Here is a 16,454-nt window from a genome sequence, read left to right on the forward strand (position 1 = left end):
GCCTGCTTTGAAGCAGGTGACAGATGCTGGTAGCCAGGAGAAGCCAAGGTCAGAAATTAACTATTCCTTGAGTGAAGCTTGTTAAACCTTCGCCTTGACACCCAAGTTGGGACCATGTGAGCTGAGCACAGATGCTCAAGCACACCTAGATCTCTTCCTCTGGCTGATGCCTGCATAGGGAAGGTGATCAGCAACTCCTATACTGCTGTAAGCTGCTGGGAAGAGAGTCCCACAACACTAGGGATGACCACTGCTCATTAATGTGGAAGGTCTTCTCTCTCACAAAATGCAGGTATGCCCTGAAGCTGCAGGGACTTTGCTGCAGATTTGAGCTCTTCAGGCAGAACACAGGCTCCCTTAGCAGGAAAACACACCACCAGCAGCTTAGCTGATCTGAGTCACACGCATGGTAGGAAGTATTTGCCAGTAAATGGAGAGGTTTCAAACAGAAATACATCATCCAGAACTAATTGCAGTCACATTTCCCTCTTGGAGTGATTGCAGGACAGCATGAACTTTGATTTGATTACGTGACTGATCAACCCAGCATCCCATTTTATTTTCCCTGAGCAATTCCATGCCGATATACATAGAGCTACAGATGTACAGGTTGGTTTTTCGTGGTTCTAGCTGAAGGTTCACAGAATACATTCACAAAATGCAAGCAGTCTTTTGGAAAAAAAGTACGTACATGTTGGATAATTGCAAGGGAAATATGATATACAAAACAGGCTTTCATTTAAAAAGGGGTAGATTCACACTTTAATACCTCCAGCAGGTTTGTTCCACACTAAGGGCCAACATACTGTTGCTTTTTTGGCTAAATCCTCAGTGGAAAGTCAACTTGGTCAAAGCCAGCTAGCTTCAGCTCTAAAAGACTGAAGCCCATGCCTCATAACCTAGTGTGCATCAAGATGGTTTTGCTGTATCTACTTATCCAGTAGGATCATTTAGCTCAGTGAATTCTTCAGCTGAGATTAACTCCTGCAAATCCAGCACTGACCACACAAGGATGTGGAGCCCATCAAGCTCAGGTACCTTCCCACGGCCTGCTTGTTTCCAGTGCTAGTACAGACCTACAAACAGCCAGGCAACCCAAGCACTCTGCAAAGCAAAATGCAATCCAATCAATATGTTCACCATTCTCACACCAGCACATGGCAAAAAAAATCAGGCTAAGATGATCAATGATTAACAATAGCAGGGGCATCCCTTACATCCTCACGTTCCTGATCCACACGGAAATATCAGTAATGAGGGGTCTGTGTGTACATCATGGGAAAGGCTGTACCTCCCATACTTGCACACTGCCCTACGTAGCTGAAGTTCAACTTTTTGGCAGTTTATAACTTTTCCTATTGTTCTCTGTACAGGAAGATGGGTTCATATTATGTTTTTTTAAAATTATTATTCACATTACAACTAAAATCGAGCTTTAAGCTGCTCAGGCAGCTGACTGTGCCTTGTGGAGTCAGAATGCTGTGAATGCTCGAGTCCCATCCACACTCCCCAAGCAGCTCTACATTTCCACTACTTTCAGACCCCATCCAAAAACAATGAAAGTTTCCATCTGCCAGTTACTAGGGAGCTTTTCGGAAGTTTGAACTTTTCCCCCAACTCCAGTTTTAAAACCACACCTACGAGCCTGCCCTGGGAACAAGGCCCTCATTGTTCAGCTGTCCTGCAGCAGCACAAGGAAGGAGCACATTTCTTTGGGGCTTTCTGGGCACAACCCACTCACGGCTGTTGAAGAAGGAAGGACCTTTGTGCTCAGAGACTTTCTACCAGGGAGGAAAGGTGCACTTTTGAGTATCTGCCAGTGAGGCTCATTTGTTAAGAGGAGATTCTTGTTCTCATCAAATCTAAGGTTTCACTCATACCAGAGATATTATCAGGAAACCTACTGAATTTTAAAAGCAACCTGTCTGTTTTTTTTGTAAAGCTAATATTCTATTAGAAATTCAGAATCTAGTCTCCCATTAGGTTTCTAATTTAACACACTCTTTTCACTGCAATGACTACTCTGGTCTGTGCAATGCTGGATTAGTGTAACTGTCTCCATGCATGTGTCTTGAACACAGTAATGCTGAACCAACTCAACAGCCCACACATCATCTCCTAAGACCAGGACCAGAAAAGGTCCAGAGCACTCTGTTTCAGAAAATCTGCTAATGGAAGGGCTGTATATGATTTTAATAACTTCTGGGATTTATTTTAGAGGCCTCCTACTCCTTGCACTCTCCTCTGATACACCTGAGCTGTCTGTCCCAGCCAGCAAGAGGGCAGCTCTCACTGGAAGCCTGACAGAAACCTTGCCTTCTGCAGCATTTCACTATTTCATACATGCAGTGGTGTCATGGCTTAGCTTTGTCCAAAGTATAAAATCCATGTAACTATCATGATGTTTGCCTTTGGAGAAAAATACCCAGAATACCCAGAACTAAAGTTAAGGTTTAGGGTTTGGGGGAATGGGTTTTGGGTTGTGGTTTTTGAGGGTTTTTTGTTTATTATTTTAGGAAATGTTGCCTCTCAGATACCAAAAATCTTTCTGAGATAATAAAAAACAACATTAGGGTATCACTTGCAAATTCCCTCTCAAACCAAGCGTCTGATTCTGCACCATTTTAAAGGAGATTTGCTATGATGTTGCAGTTCACATTCACCAATTACACAGTAAATGCTAACTCAGCATTGACTTCTCCAGCAACCCTCTTCCACAGCGAGAGCTGCTTTAAATCTTGAACATTTTGACTGATGCTTACAGAAATCATTCCCTTCTCTGCTGATAAACTATGCCTGTGTTTTCTAAAGGACCCAAGAGGAATTCCTGACAAATGGTCTCACATATCTTCTGTTCCAGATACTAACCTACTTGTATTTGCATGTAGAAAACAGAGCCAGATGCCACAGCATCAATTCTAAACTAGTTATGCCTTTTTTTTTTTCTTACATTACTTTTAAAATATTGCAACTCCACTTAACACTCAACACATATGGAAGCTGGGAAAAAATACAGAATGTATATTCTATCTCCAACACATGCAAGATAAGAGGAAACTGAGTTTAGAAAGCACCTCAAGTAGCTACCCTGTTGTTTCTCAAATCAAAACGCACCAGCAGAAAGTGAGAGGAAGAAGGTGTCTGCTAGTGGAAAATAAATGGTGGGATTAGAGCCCTCAGCATGAACACATTATTATTATTTACCAGCCCCCGTACTGTGAAATAAACCTTAAATGACAGGTGCTTTTTCTCCACTGATGAATAAGGTGCAGACCATACACTCCGCATTCAGATTTACTCTATGCAATCACCATAGTCTGTCAAAGGAAGAGGGATTTTCATTTCTGGCCTAGGCAATCTGGGCCAAGTGCAGTAATCCTCACTCAGGCACAGCTCTCCACACTTCAGGCTGAGTTCTGCTGGAGCAGTGCTTCAGGAGAGAGGGATTCAGCTGTTGTTAAGAGCATACTGAGACAATGACAACTAAATGCTGACAGGGAGTATTATGAATTACAGGAAGAAAACTGCACTAGATGGATGGTATGGGACTTCAGACAGTATGAGGGTACCCAAGCAAGTGGGGAGCATCACCCTTCTCATTCTGCTGGTGAGGCTCTGGGGGCACAGGTGATACAGGCCAGCCATGGAGGAAGAAAGGAGAGGTCAAGAACCATCTTTTGTGTCTACAGAGCTTGTCCAAAGGAGATGCTATTTCACAAACTCACGGTAAAAGAAAAGACACAAACTTGGAAGGAGACTTGGAGAAAGCTCACTTGGAGAAAACCTCATTGCCAGCAAATCCTGTGAGCGCACATGCTTTTGGGAGTAATTTTTTCTCCTTCCCTTGAGTGTGAAACCCACAGCACACAAAAGGGAAGGGTCCAAAGATACGTCTGAAGAGTCTGGTGGTACTTCCTGCTCACTTTTAAGAGCCTTTAGAAAGCAGATGGTAATAGGCAATCTCCAGCCACACAAGGCACCTTCACCACGAGCTGTACCGAGCCTGGAAGCCAGCATCATCACTCCTGCCTACAAGATTCCTCTGAGATGGTTTTATGCTAGCACACAGGCTTGATAACCACATGAAACTGTTCCACTACAGTTTCATGACAATGCCAACAACCAGGAAGGTTAAAAAAATAAAAAGATTGTGAAGTTTTCATAAAGCTTGTCAGAAGTTATACTGGTAGGAAGGAACCACATGATCTTTGACAGTACAGTTAGTAGCTAGATTTCTTTCATGTTTCCGACAGCTCTACATGATTCAGGAACACAAAAACAAAGCCAGAGCAAGAAAAAGAGCCATGAAGATCTTGTAGACTATAAGGGCACACCTTTCCAGGTGGACAGGGGCTACTCTCTAAGACAGTCACTCTGAGCCAGTTTCTCTACTGGGAGGAGGCATTTAAGAGATTAACCCTGGCTGGCACCCCTGTATGGCACTGACATGGCACTGGCTGTGTGGCTGTCCCCAGCTTTGGGGGCTGGATCTGCCAGAGCCTGGTGCTGTATGGGAACATACCAGCCATACATTCTGTCTGAAGGTCTTGTGATGTTAAATGCTCCAGAAAGAACTAAGGAATCAGAGTGAGGTTCTGCCTTTTGACACAGAGCTCTGCGGACTTACTTCAGTTGTCTTTCCCCTCCACAGACAAGTAGTAGCAGCCCTGAAACTCCCCATGAGATTTTTCTCCTTCCCATGCAATTGGAAACAGCGCTATTTAGCCATTGTTTCCTCTCCAAAAACTTGGAAATCGTTGTAAAAAAAACCAACAACAGCAAAAAAAGTCCTAGTCTCAAAGCAGTACTGCATCTTTACAATCTGTGCTGTGAATTTAATCCAATTTTCCTTCCTTGTTGGGACCAAGGCAATTGATTTCCTTAAGCCTTTATCAGCTCCAACTAAACAAACCATTTCCCTGCTTTATATGCAAGTGTCAGTTTCTGAGTTGAAGTCACACAAGCAGTTTTTGGAAGAAGTGGCCTTCACAGTCTGGGAACATGGAACCTGGTGGAAACATATGAACAGTTCAAGACTTCAAACAGAGTGCTTGTACTGTGATTTAAGATATTGGCCCAGGATGTCAAGGCTACTGCCCCATTCATCAACTCTTTGCTTTGAAGATTTCTAGCATTTAGTAAACAGTTGTACAATTTAGGGTTGTGAAAACAGTGCATGTATTTCCCTGGATTTCACATGGCCTTGCACATATAGCAGTTACGCAACATTGGAAAATCACATTTGACAAGAGATGATAGAGGTTTAAAAGAGTCATGGATACGCCATAAAAAGCGTCTTTCAATCCTAACAGCTTCACAATCAGAATTTACGTTCATGTGAAAAACAGGCGGCTCTTTGTAACTTGGTCTGACTCATTTAGCACTTAATCACTTGCATTTATATGAAAGCTAGTTATCCAAAGTAGCATTTATTTTGATGCAATTTTTGTTTCCCAGTAGCTATTCAACTACTAACAACCTGATGATGAGCTCTACCAGACTAGCATGTACCAAGTCTGGCTAGTCACCACTGGTGTATCTCCCCTCTGTCTCTGGTAAGTCTCTACAGCAGACTACTTTGACAGCAATTTATTTATGCACTTTACAAATTTCTTCTACCAATCATCACCTTTGGAATCTCCTCAAAGAGTGTGTCTGCATGCCAAAGCTGTGCTGCCATCAGTATCCCTGGCTCCTTGATGCAAAGGATTAAATCCTGTCAGAAGCACACGGTCCACAGGGCTGCTCTGTGCACTGGTCTCTCTTCCCAAGAGCTATGGGATTGATCGCTGAAGATCCTACACCCCTTGATAGTGATGGCCTCACAATGACTCTATGAAGGACAAAGACTAGCAGATCCATCACTGTTCCACTCCTAGTCAAATTCCCCAAGAAAAATAGAAATACCTTAGGCACTTGGGTTCTTAAATCTCAGCCCTGTCTCCATGGCCTGAATGGCAACAGCTACTCCAGAAGATGACACAGCCAGCAATGAGACTGGACTTCCCTGGAATTTCTGAACAGTCAGGTGTGCCACTTCTCACTGCAATGGCAACAGGAAACCCAAATCCTGAGTGCCTGCTCCTTGCCCTGTGTGCAGAAGTACTGCATGTTGGAGGATTATTTTCTTTAGTAAGATGAGAATATTTTGACCACCAGTTTAATCATGAGACTGCATTTTACCACTAGAAAGGGATTGACTGGTCTGACGCTCTGGTCCCTTGAGACAACATGGTCCTTTCGTGTATTTGTCCTGCAGGAGCTGATTATTTTTAAGGCTGTGAAAGCCCTTCTGACACTGACAAAAAAAGTCAGCCGCAGCAGATCAAGGCCTGTTACACATTCCTCTAGGAAGATAAAAAAATGGATGACCTCTACATCAACAAGAAATGCAATTTATTCCAAATGCCAGCAGTTGTAAGATGTGACGTTGCATCTTTCTCACAGCAGAGGACAAAGAGGGGGAGGAGAGAGGCAGCTCTGCACACCATGGCTTTCCTCATCAGAAACACATAGAACCCTTCAAGTGGCACAACTGAAACATCACTGTGTTCTCAGCTAACCACAGCTAAAGTGACTTTTCACAAAGAAACCATTTCTGTTCAAGCTAGGCTCTATCACAACATTTATTTTATCCCGCAGAGTTTTTGATTTTACAGAATTCTTGAGACTGCCAGAATTTTGCAGTTAGAGAACCTGCCTATTGGGACTCTGTCATTTGGGCCTGTTGATTGGATCCTAGGGAATTATCCACATTTGAGCTCCAGTTGCCTGGGGCCAAATACACTAATTCCACTTCCAAATGTATGTCCTGCTTGGCAGCTCAGCCTCCGTGCTAGATTATCTCTACCTACAATTTAATTAAAAAATAATCACCCTTTGCTTCCCTCATCTGGGACTGAGTGCTGTGCACATGCATGAGGATCCACTACTTACGTGACACGCTTTGCTGGACAGAATGAGCACGGAAAAGACTCGGAGGAGTTTTCCTGCCGAGCCTTTTTAGCAAATGATCACGTTCGTTCACGCTGAGGGAGAGAAAAAATACACCAGTGAGTGACCAGATAATTTCACGGTAAAAGTCAACTGTATTTAATTAACTTGGCAGCTTTGACTTTGTCAGTATTTAAGATGGCTGTAGGATGAAAAATAATTCTTTGTTTAAACTGCACATTATCAGGAGAACACTCTAATAATGGAAACTCCTCCTTTCTAAGGTCATTTTGTGTAAGTTTACATTACGTTAATCCATCCCTAACATTACCAACATTGTGATTTCTGAAAGCCCAATGCATATAAATTATTACAAACCATATCAGAAGTCTGACATCAAGTGATATGAATATTAAAAATGAGATTTCTCTTTGGTATTATGCATGTGAATCATGGCACCCACAAACTGCCTTAGAGAGAAGGAGCAGAGCAAAGCATTGTGGCTTAGCACATAGTAAAAGGCTTCTATCACACCTGCAAAATAGCTTGAAGCAACCAAAGTTGGGACGACAGTTAATTCTGTCTTCTAAAGAACACTTTCATTTTCACCTCCCATACTGGAAATAAAACTTTCTATCCAGTTCCTGATTAAAAACCACTTTGGTTTACACAGTTCCTGTAAAAGGTTTGAAAAATTATTACTGAATTTGCAGAAAGTAAAAATACAAACTTAGCGTGAAAAAACACAGTATGCTTACAATAGGTTTAACATAAGTATGCAAATCATGAGAGATACTCTCCACTCATTTTAATTAAAAACACAACCCATTTCATGAAGAACTTTATGCCCAGAATTAACAAACGATGACTAAGATCCTGATCTTTTACAGCATTTAATTATGTACACAAGTGCCACTGAGTTCAATGGGGTTTTAAAATAATGTAGGTGTCCAAATCTGATAGCACTGGAGCTTCAAATAAATGTTATGTATCAGATTATTTTGAAAAAGATATTACAAGTCTATGTTATTTCAAAGTTTATCTGCAATCGAGTTTTGTTTTTTTTTTTCTATCTCACCCTTACTCCTAACACTGAGATGGAGCCAGGGCACAGAAGGGATCTGTTTGCTAGTGCAGCTCCTTGGACATCTTTATCCCATTTGCACCACATTTACACTGTGCTTCCATTTTCAGTCTGCTTGTTCTTTTATGTCTTTATTCACAAGCAGTAATTCCACTGGTTTTGCTGCAAACATGGATACAGACCTGAATGCCAACACTGATATCTGTCTTGGGTTAGATTACAAATTCATATACATTTGGTGTATGGAATGGAAATCCCAGCAAGTACAGCTGCTGCTGTCAACAAGCTTACAACAGCTTTAAACAAACAACGCCCTTTCATTGAAACAGTTTGCTAACTTCAAACAAGTGAGTAACCAAAGAATCTCTGAGATGCCTGTAATATGTAATCCAGTCAAGTAGGCTTATATTCCACTTAATAGTCCATTAGGGTAATATCCACGCTCTGGATATCAGAGTCCTCTGTTCAGTGCATAATGAGATGTCCATGAAAGAAAGGGACGAATCCTTCTCTTTTTCCTGTGCTCTCTAAGCTCCAACACCTGAACTACAAACTTGTGCAGACTATGGACCCCTCCTTAAAACCTTTACAAACTGCCAGCATTTTTAGACATGTTGTCCCTTCCCTTCTTTCCCCTGGCGCCTCAGAATCCCACCTACAACAGAGTCTCCAGGTTGCTTTCCCTGCCAGCAGTCATCAGTAGTCCCTCAAAACAGAAGTTGGTATCAGATTTGGAAGAAAAACTTACAAACAACAACAACCAACAAACCAGTAAGATTGATTGACACACTCAGCTGGTATAGGTAATTTTTTTCCCAAATGTCTTATCAACCCCTGGTTTGATCTGCATGTGTTCAAAGAAGAAAGGCTCACAGGTTTCCACTAAAACCAGGGTTACAGCAAGGAAGCTTCTAAAAATCTTGTAAGATCCAACTGGTTACAAAAAGCTGGCTGTAAGAAAACCAAGTACACACACAAAGAAATTTCCAACACCTCAAAGCAGGCAGCAAAATAGAAAGCATGTACTACAAAGAATCACCAGTAAGGGGATGGCAGGCAAGATGTGAGGTTTCTCTAATCTTTAACGAGCTTACAAAGTCAGCAGCCTGCAGAACCAGTCGTTACCAGTGCAATGCTGTATTGTGCAACATCCTGCTGACTGCTGGGTAACTAGTATGTAAACTGACTGGTGAGTGTAGCAAAACACTGCCTGGATCTACTGCTGTCCTGTGAATTTCCTGTGAAGGGAAATACTTGGTCATCTTCTACAGGTAAAGAACATACAAGTGCAGCCTTCCCTGTCTCAGTAGAACTGGAGACCAGTCTTGGATAGATGGCTTAAAAAAGGGATGAAAAATACTTGTTTTAAGGGACAAATAAGCAACATCTGTGACAAAATTCTTAGATTGAGAATAGAATTACTCACAGCAGCAAAAGGCATGAGGATCAAATTCTTCATCTGCTGGCCCACCACAGGCACAGAAGTGCAGGATGGTACCTGCTATAGGCCAATAATGGTTAGCTCCTCAGGCTTCTACATGCAGTGTGTGGAGAACAGTGTGCTGCCAAGGGACTTCTGACCAGGAGTGACACAGTGCAGCTCTAAGGAAGCCAAAGCTAGACTATCTTTGATATTGGTAATTATAATGAACAACTTCTAAACTGAATCCCATCTGATTTTCCCCTTTGGGAAATTAGAGTGGATCATATCCATGCAAAAAAAGAAAAACTCACAGCAGAATTACAAGACTCGTGGTTTAAGCACAAGGGATGACTAAATAAGTAAGTCAGGATGAGTCAGGTACTATAAAATGAGCTCTTAATACATAGAAGTAAATTCAACATAGCTCTTCTGAAATGGATGAGTATTTGATTTACCAGCAGATATTAGATCACCAAATACAAGCCCTGAAAGGAAAGTGAAGTACATTTCTTAGCTAGATTGAAGTGTTTGCATGGAATACCAGAGGAGTCCCTGTTCTCAGAAAAGGTTTTTGTCTGCTACCAACAGATAAATAAAGACTTCTCAGTCTCCCACACACACTGATGCAAAAACTAAGTTAGGCCTTATTCACAGAACGGTTTGGGTTGGAAGGAATCTTAAAAATCACCCAGTTCCAGCCTCCCTGCATGGGCAGGGACACCTCCCACCAGCTCAGGTTGCTCAAAGCCCCATTCAACCTGGCCTTGAACACTTCAGGGATGGGGCATCCACAGCTTCTCAGGGCAACTTATTCCAATGCCTCACCACCCTCATACTGTGTAACAATCAGAACCAGTGCTCAAGCCCTACTGTGGGATCTAAGGATGGCATCTTAGGATGGATTGAGGCAAAAGGATAAGAGAACATGAGATCATGCTCTGAATATTGGATATAGCTGTGTTTATAATCAGGACCTCAAAAATGGTGTTAGAATGGAAGAAATCAGAAACCCAGACATCCTTATGGGAGCCAGTGACCTGGAGAGTGACAGTGAAATATGCTTAAGATGGTTTGTTACTGACCTCAGAAGGGGCAAGGGAGAGACACCATTCATCTGTAATTATATGGACAAAGAACACAGACAAAATGCTTTGAACTAAACAAAACAAATAGTAGATTAGAACAAAAGCTATTAAAAAACAACCAAATTCTGAGGGTTACTATAAAAAAAATTCAAAGAAGTCATTACTCAAGTCATCTAAAAGCAGATTCATTTGATATCACTAATGAACAATACCTTGGGCCAGAAATAACTTTGCAGTGGCTTCCTAAAAGGGTCAAGATAATTTGTCTGCCTGGAAGTCTGCACTAACAGCATCACACAAATTCATTAAGTGAATGACAAATCAAAAGGTAAACTAAAGGCAAGTTTTTTTTCATTCTATTAATAAAATTACTTTCATTTAAATATCTGAATTGCTCTAAGGTGTCAACAGAGACCTTCATTTTATTTTTTTGTGTTCTCCTCTTCTCATCCCTCACAAAAGCAAACAGCCCTTAAATCTAGGCAACAAACATCTGGCTTTACACATTCAAATGAGATGCATCAAAACAAACAGAATAATTCAAAGCTGACCACAAGGTCCCACTGGCTCATTTGCTCAAGTAATTAAAAAAATATGAGCTTCACCACCAATTAACCTACTGAGCACTAATTAGCATTAATGAGGATTTGCAGAACTTGGTATAGCTTGACCCAGAATGTCCTCCCAAGACTACTAATTGGCTGGTGGCAAAAGCAGGGCTCACAAAGAAGGGAAGGTTAAAGTGGAAGCAGGTGTCTCTTAAATTGGATCTTCCCTGGAAAAACACACACAGTTAAAAAAAATAAATAAATCAGGGCCTCACTTCATTTACAAGAACTGAACTCCTCAGAAATTATTTTGTGTTTCTTTAGGAATTACTAGAGAAGATGGAGCACAGGAACACCAAATGAGCAAAGACACTCAGCTGCCATTGGTTTTAACCCTCTGCCCTTCTAGATGATTCAGAATTCAGTCAGATACACACATATGAAATAATTTTGTTTTGTATCTGTTTTTTCACTTACTAGAAGGAAGAACCGAGTTACTAGTGAAGCCTTACCAGAGCTGCTGAAGATGACACAGAGCACAGAAGTATGTCACAGCTGCTCTCCCTCTGCCTTAAAAATACACAATGAACTGGTGGCAGAGACAGGTAAACCATTGTACCACTTGGTTTGAAACAGAAAATCCACCAAAGCTTAGGCTGAAATTCTGCCCTTAACTCCACAGCCTCACTCCTACCCATATGCATTTTCAGCCTCTTTCTTTCCACTGTCACATACTCCATTAAACATGTTGTTGCCTGAGAAGCTCTGCCTGGCCTATATTCCTCTCCTGTTGGAAGAAATGTCTTGCAAGATGTTGTCCTCACACTGTCACAGCAGGGAGGGAGGGAGGGAGAGAAAGGAGAAGCCTCTCTCTCTTAGCTGTGGGTTAGATTTTTATGTGAGTAGAGGATACTCTTCTCCGCCTTTATAAAATTTAAAATTAAAACATAATAATGTATTTCTTCCCTACATTCCAAATAATAAATTGTAAAAAAGCTTGCTGTTTCTTTGTTGACATGTTTCTGTCACTGAAATTTACATAAAATACATAAAAAACCGTAAAATAGGAAGAGCAAGAAAAATTGTTTGAAATAGCCTTCATCCATTCTAATCACCAAAATGTTTATAAGCAGACTGTTGATTTTCATTTCAGTCTCTTGGTTGTCAAACTCTATTAAGTTTCTTCTAAAGAAGAACCAGAACTTTGAGCAGTATGACTTCTCCCAAAATGTCACCTGGCAATGGGGACTCACTAGTCCTTCTCTGGCTGCAAGGACACACCAAAAATTACTGAGGGTTTATTCACAAGTTCCACCTCACACCTTTCATGCAGCCTTAACACTGCTTAAAGGCTTACAGGCTCAGCCATGGTCCTGGTGGACAAAGAGTGTGTACCATAAACCAGGCAGAGTATGTGTCCATACCTTTGTAACTGGCCAGAGGACATCTATTTCCTTCCTCAGACAGTCCCCACTGGCTCAGTGCACTGCTCTGGTACAGCCACAGACATCAGTTTAACTTGTTTCCTTTCAATTTAGACTCAATTGCATTAATTGAATTCACATAAAGGAGTTGCTAGCTACACAGCAGGCAGAGAGATGGCAACAAACACATTTGTCGTAAGGAGAATGTAAAAGAAACATTCTTAAAGACCAAGAATTCAAAATGAAAGCATGCTAATAATTTCAAATGCAAGTCACACTAATGCTAAGGTTTCAGCAAAACTCTGCATGCTCAAATACCTAGAACAACCCAGGGCTGTGGGATAGAGGCCTGACTGGCTGAGTGAGCAAAAGTACCTCCATCCTCTGGGCTTTGGAGACACCACAGAGAGGAATCACCCTCCTGTAAGGGGCAACAGCAGCCTTCTGCTGGTTTCTCTCTTTCCATCCACAAATGGGAGATGTTATTTTTGGTTATCTAGCACTGGATTGCAGGAATGTTTTACTATGAGGTCAATCAGGGTAGGTGGTCTTTTTAATTTAAAAGGCAAACAGGCATTACTGATAATGAAGCTGCAGTGTAATCAAAGGAAATCTCCAGAGCATTTCTCAAGGAAGTGTCTGAGGCATATAAACAGTAAAACAAAAATTAGCATTTTCTTTGCAGAGTCAGCATCTCCACACACTGCTCCTTAATCACTCAGGATCTAGCTGAAATAAAGAGACACACAAATCCATGCTCCTTCTGCATTTTTCTGTAAATATTCAGTAAGCCATCAACAAAGTACCAGACTATAGCTAGAAGACCAAAGGCACCACAGGCACAAAGTCACCAGGCACAAACCACAGAGCAATGCAGACAAAAGAGTGGCCTGTGCCACTTGCAGGCTGAGAGGTGCAAGAAGTTACCTGTCAGAGGTGACTCCTGCACCAAGACAACTGGGCTTTATGGAGTACCTCATCCTTTCTGAGGCTTCAGCAACAGCCAACTCTCCAGGGAAGCTGGAGGTCTTATGCCCTGCCATGGTATAACATCTCCAGGCCTTGTTAGTGCAACAGCTCCCCTCCAGCTGCTTCCCAAGCAAATGCCAGGGCCACAGGGTAGAACTTCCTTGCCCTAGAGAGGAGGCAACTATTTAAGGAACTTGCCCGCTTTAAGAGTTATATTTGACATTATCCAGCCAAATGTTTGTCTGTTAAGTATCAAACACATCTGGATGTATGGCACTGCAAGACTGACTTGGACCATACTTTAAGCAGCCATGCAGTGGTGAGGTCTCCAGGCCTGCAATACACTGTACTGAGCTCAGCTCACAGGTGGTTGCAAGTAATTTATCCTGCCTAGATGTAAAAAGGTTGAGGGTCACACAACTTCAGCAGCAGCAGCTCCATGGACATCCTTTGTGGTGACTGATGGCTAAAGTGGTTTCTGCCCTTAGCAACTGCTCAGAGAATCTGACAGTGCTCTCCCCACACCACCCCACTTCCTTCAACCTGTTTATCACATGGACCCACAAACAGTTGAGCTGATCCAACTGAGGACATAGGGCAAAGATGGGCAAACATGACCACAGCTGGTAAGGAATGGTCTAGAAAACTCTCAAGTCAGCCTTGCAGCCACATCAACAAAACCCCACGGATCCATGTCCCTCACCAACCTCCCTGGAAAAACAGTGTTACAGCTTGTGATTTGGCATGGAAGTGTGTTGTTCACCAAAACAGCAGCTTTTCTTATTACAGGACTGCAGGACCCCAGCATGAAGGAGGGCCTGCAGCCAGCACTCAGCAGCAGGTCCCTTCTCAGGTGCATGCAAGTCTGCCCATGTTGCCACATCAGCTCGTGCCAGTGGCAGAACCATCCTGCAACAGCAGGCAGGCATAGCCACGGTGTCACGAGGTTCAGCCAGCCCTGTGTGCAGCACCTGGGCTGAGTGTAGAGTTCTGGGACCAAATTCTCTACTCCAATCCCACAAAATCTGCTTCTAGTTACCATATCAGAGAATCATAGAATGGTTTGGGATGGAAGGGATCTAAAAGATCACCTTTTTCCAAGCGCCCTGCATAGGCAGGGACACTTCACACTAAACCAGGTTGCTCAAACCCCATCCAGTCTGGCCCTGAACACTTCCAGGGTGGGGGCTTCCACAGCCTCCCTGCATAACCTGTTCCAGTGTCTCACTACTGGAAGCTGGTCCTTAAAGTTGTACAGCTGGAAACAGGACAAAGCTTTTCCTTCTGGTGACAAGAAAGCATGATTTACATTTTCTTTTGATATTAACAATGTCCTAAGGCAGAAAGCCAAACAGATCACTCCTTTTACCCTAAAATCACTTGGACAATCCATTCAAGCCTTCAGTTTTGAAGCTGTTATGCTTAAACTTCTTTCCAAGACTACCTTTTTAAACAGAAGCCAGTATTACCAAGCACGTTTTAAAAATAGCATATAAAAAAGCAGATACTAAACATCACAAGCCTCTCAGAAAAGCAACAACCCTAAGAAAATAATAAATGAGATCCCTTTCTGCTTAGAGTGACTTCCATTTCTAAGCCCTGCAAACATTAAGCATGTGTTTATGCACTTCATTATACAGAGGGGGTAGGCATTATTGTCAGCTGTCCCAAAGCCAACTAACTTGACACAAAGTTAGAGCTGCCCAGTTTTGCATTCAGCCTTTCCAAAACGTGGAAACTGACTCAATATAAATGCCTGAGAAGCAGAAAAGGCTAAGTGTGGCTTCCTGCTTTTCAGCTACCCTCCTTTTGGTATCAGTGCTGTTTACTTCTTGTCCGTAAGTGCCTCACTTTGCACTTACTCTAGTGGGTGCTTGGTCATATCCTCTAAAGATAAGGTGGCAATACAGTTGCATTTGAAACATTCTTTTCCTACTAATTTTTTCAGAAGTAGTCACCTTGGAGGTTGAACTTTTCCATGCTTGGTCTCTATGTAAAAGTGGTTTGTTTTGTTTTCTAAAATCCAACTTTCTGGTTTAAAAAATTCTACTTACATACTTTGATGGAAGTAAAAATTACTTTTGTGCTCAAAAACTCAAAACTCCCATCAAGTTTTTTCTTCTTTCTCTTTAGAGAAAAAAGAAAAAATTTCAGGGCAACAGTAAAAACTTAAACTTTGAAAGTGTCTGGATACACCTTAGAGCTAATCCCAGGACATTTGGTTGATCTGTGAAAAAAAGCATTTATTTCCTTTAAGCTTTTAATTATTTTCTAACTGTCCACCAAAAAAATTAATACCTAGTACAAGTTTGGTTTTCTTCATCCTTGGTACACATAACTTTGTACCTTATTCTTCGCCACAAATCAGAGTTCTGAATGCAGGCTGTCCTGCCTCTCTTCCCAGACTGGCTTAGCCAGTGGAGAAGCCCAGGCAGGCTGCTGAAGCCATTACGCTGGACTAGCTGTTACGGAGCAGTTCTCCTGCTGTGCAGCCTGGAGTGAAGATTCCTCCTCTCCCCTGTGGAGATCCCCAGTGCCCAACCCAGTAGCTCAGGATTAGGCATGAGGGAGACTGGCCCCTGAATCAGTTTTAACACTTATTTTATGTTCTTTTTTTCCTAATCTTTCCCTTCAATTTACAGCTTTGTTTTGGTCTTTGTTCTGATACTGTACCTCCTTCAACTCTGACTTTGCTAGCAGATTTGATCACAGCTCTAAATCCTTCTCCAGGTCACCAAGTTTTAACCCTATTTGTGCACTGGATCTTCCTCAACTGGTTTGCACTAGAAGCTGGGCACTTGGGTCCCTGTGCTAGTGCCATCCCACCTCTGCTTCAGCCTCCACACTGCTCAACTCAGAGCAACATCAAACCTAGTAACTTCAAGTACCTCACACACAGGAGTTAGAAATGCCAGAAATTAAACAGTACATATTAAAATGAGAAAACAACATGATGATTCCTTACCAACATGGGACAGGAGGGAAAGA

The 16,454-nt window shown here is 42.1% G+C and overlaps 1 protein-coding gene across 1 annotated transcript in view; it reads right to left on the reverse strand.

The window, feature by feature from the left end:
• ATP8A2 (ATPase, aminophospholipid transporter, class I, type 8A, member 2) overlaps positions 1-16,454 on the reverse strand; it is a 270,225-nt gene that overhangs the window by 1,538 nt on the left and 252,233 nt on the right. Inside the window, exon 30 of the mRNA XM_010005627.1 lies at positions 6,937-7,028. Within this exon, the coding sequence (XP_010003929.1) occupies positions 6,937-7,028 (92 nt within the window). The remainder of the gene's footprint in view (positions 1-6,936; positions 7,029-16,454) is intronic.

Source organism: Chaetura pelagica, unplaced genomic scaffold, assembly GCF_000747805.2.
Source record: "Chaetura pelagica isolate M959 unplaced genomic scaffold, ChaPel_1.0 scaffold269, whole genome shotgun sequence".
Lineage (NCBI taxonomy): Eukaryota > Metazoa > Chordata > Aves > Apodiformes > Apodidae > Chaetura > Chaetura pelagica.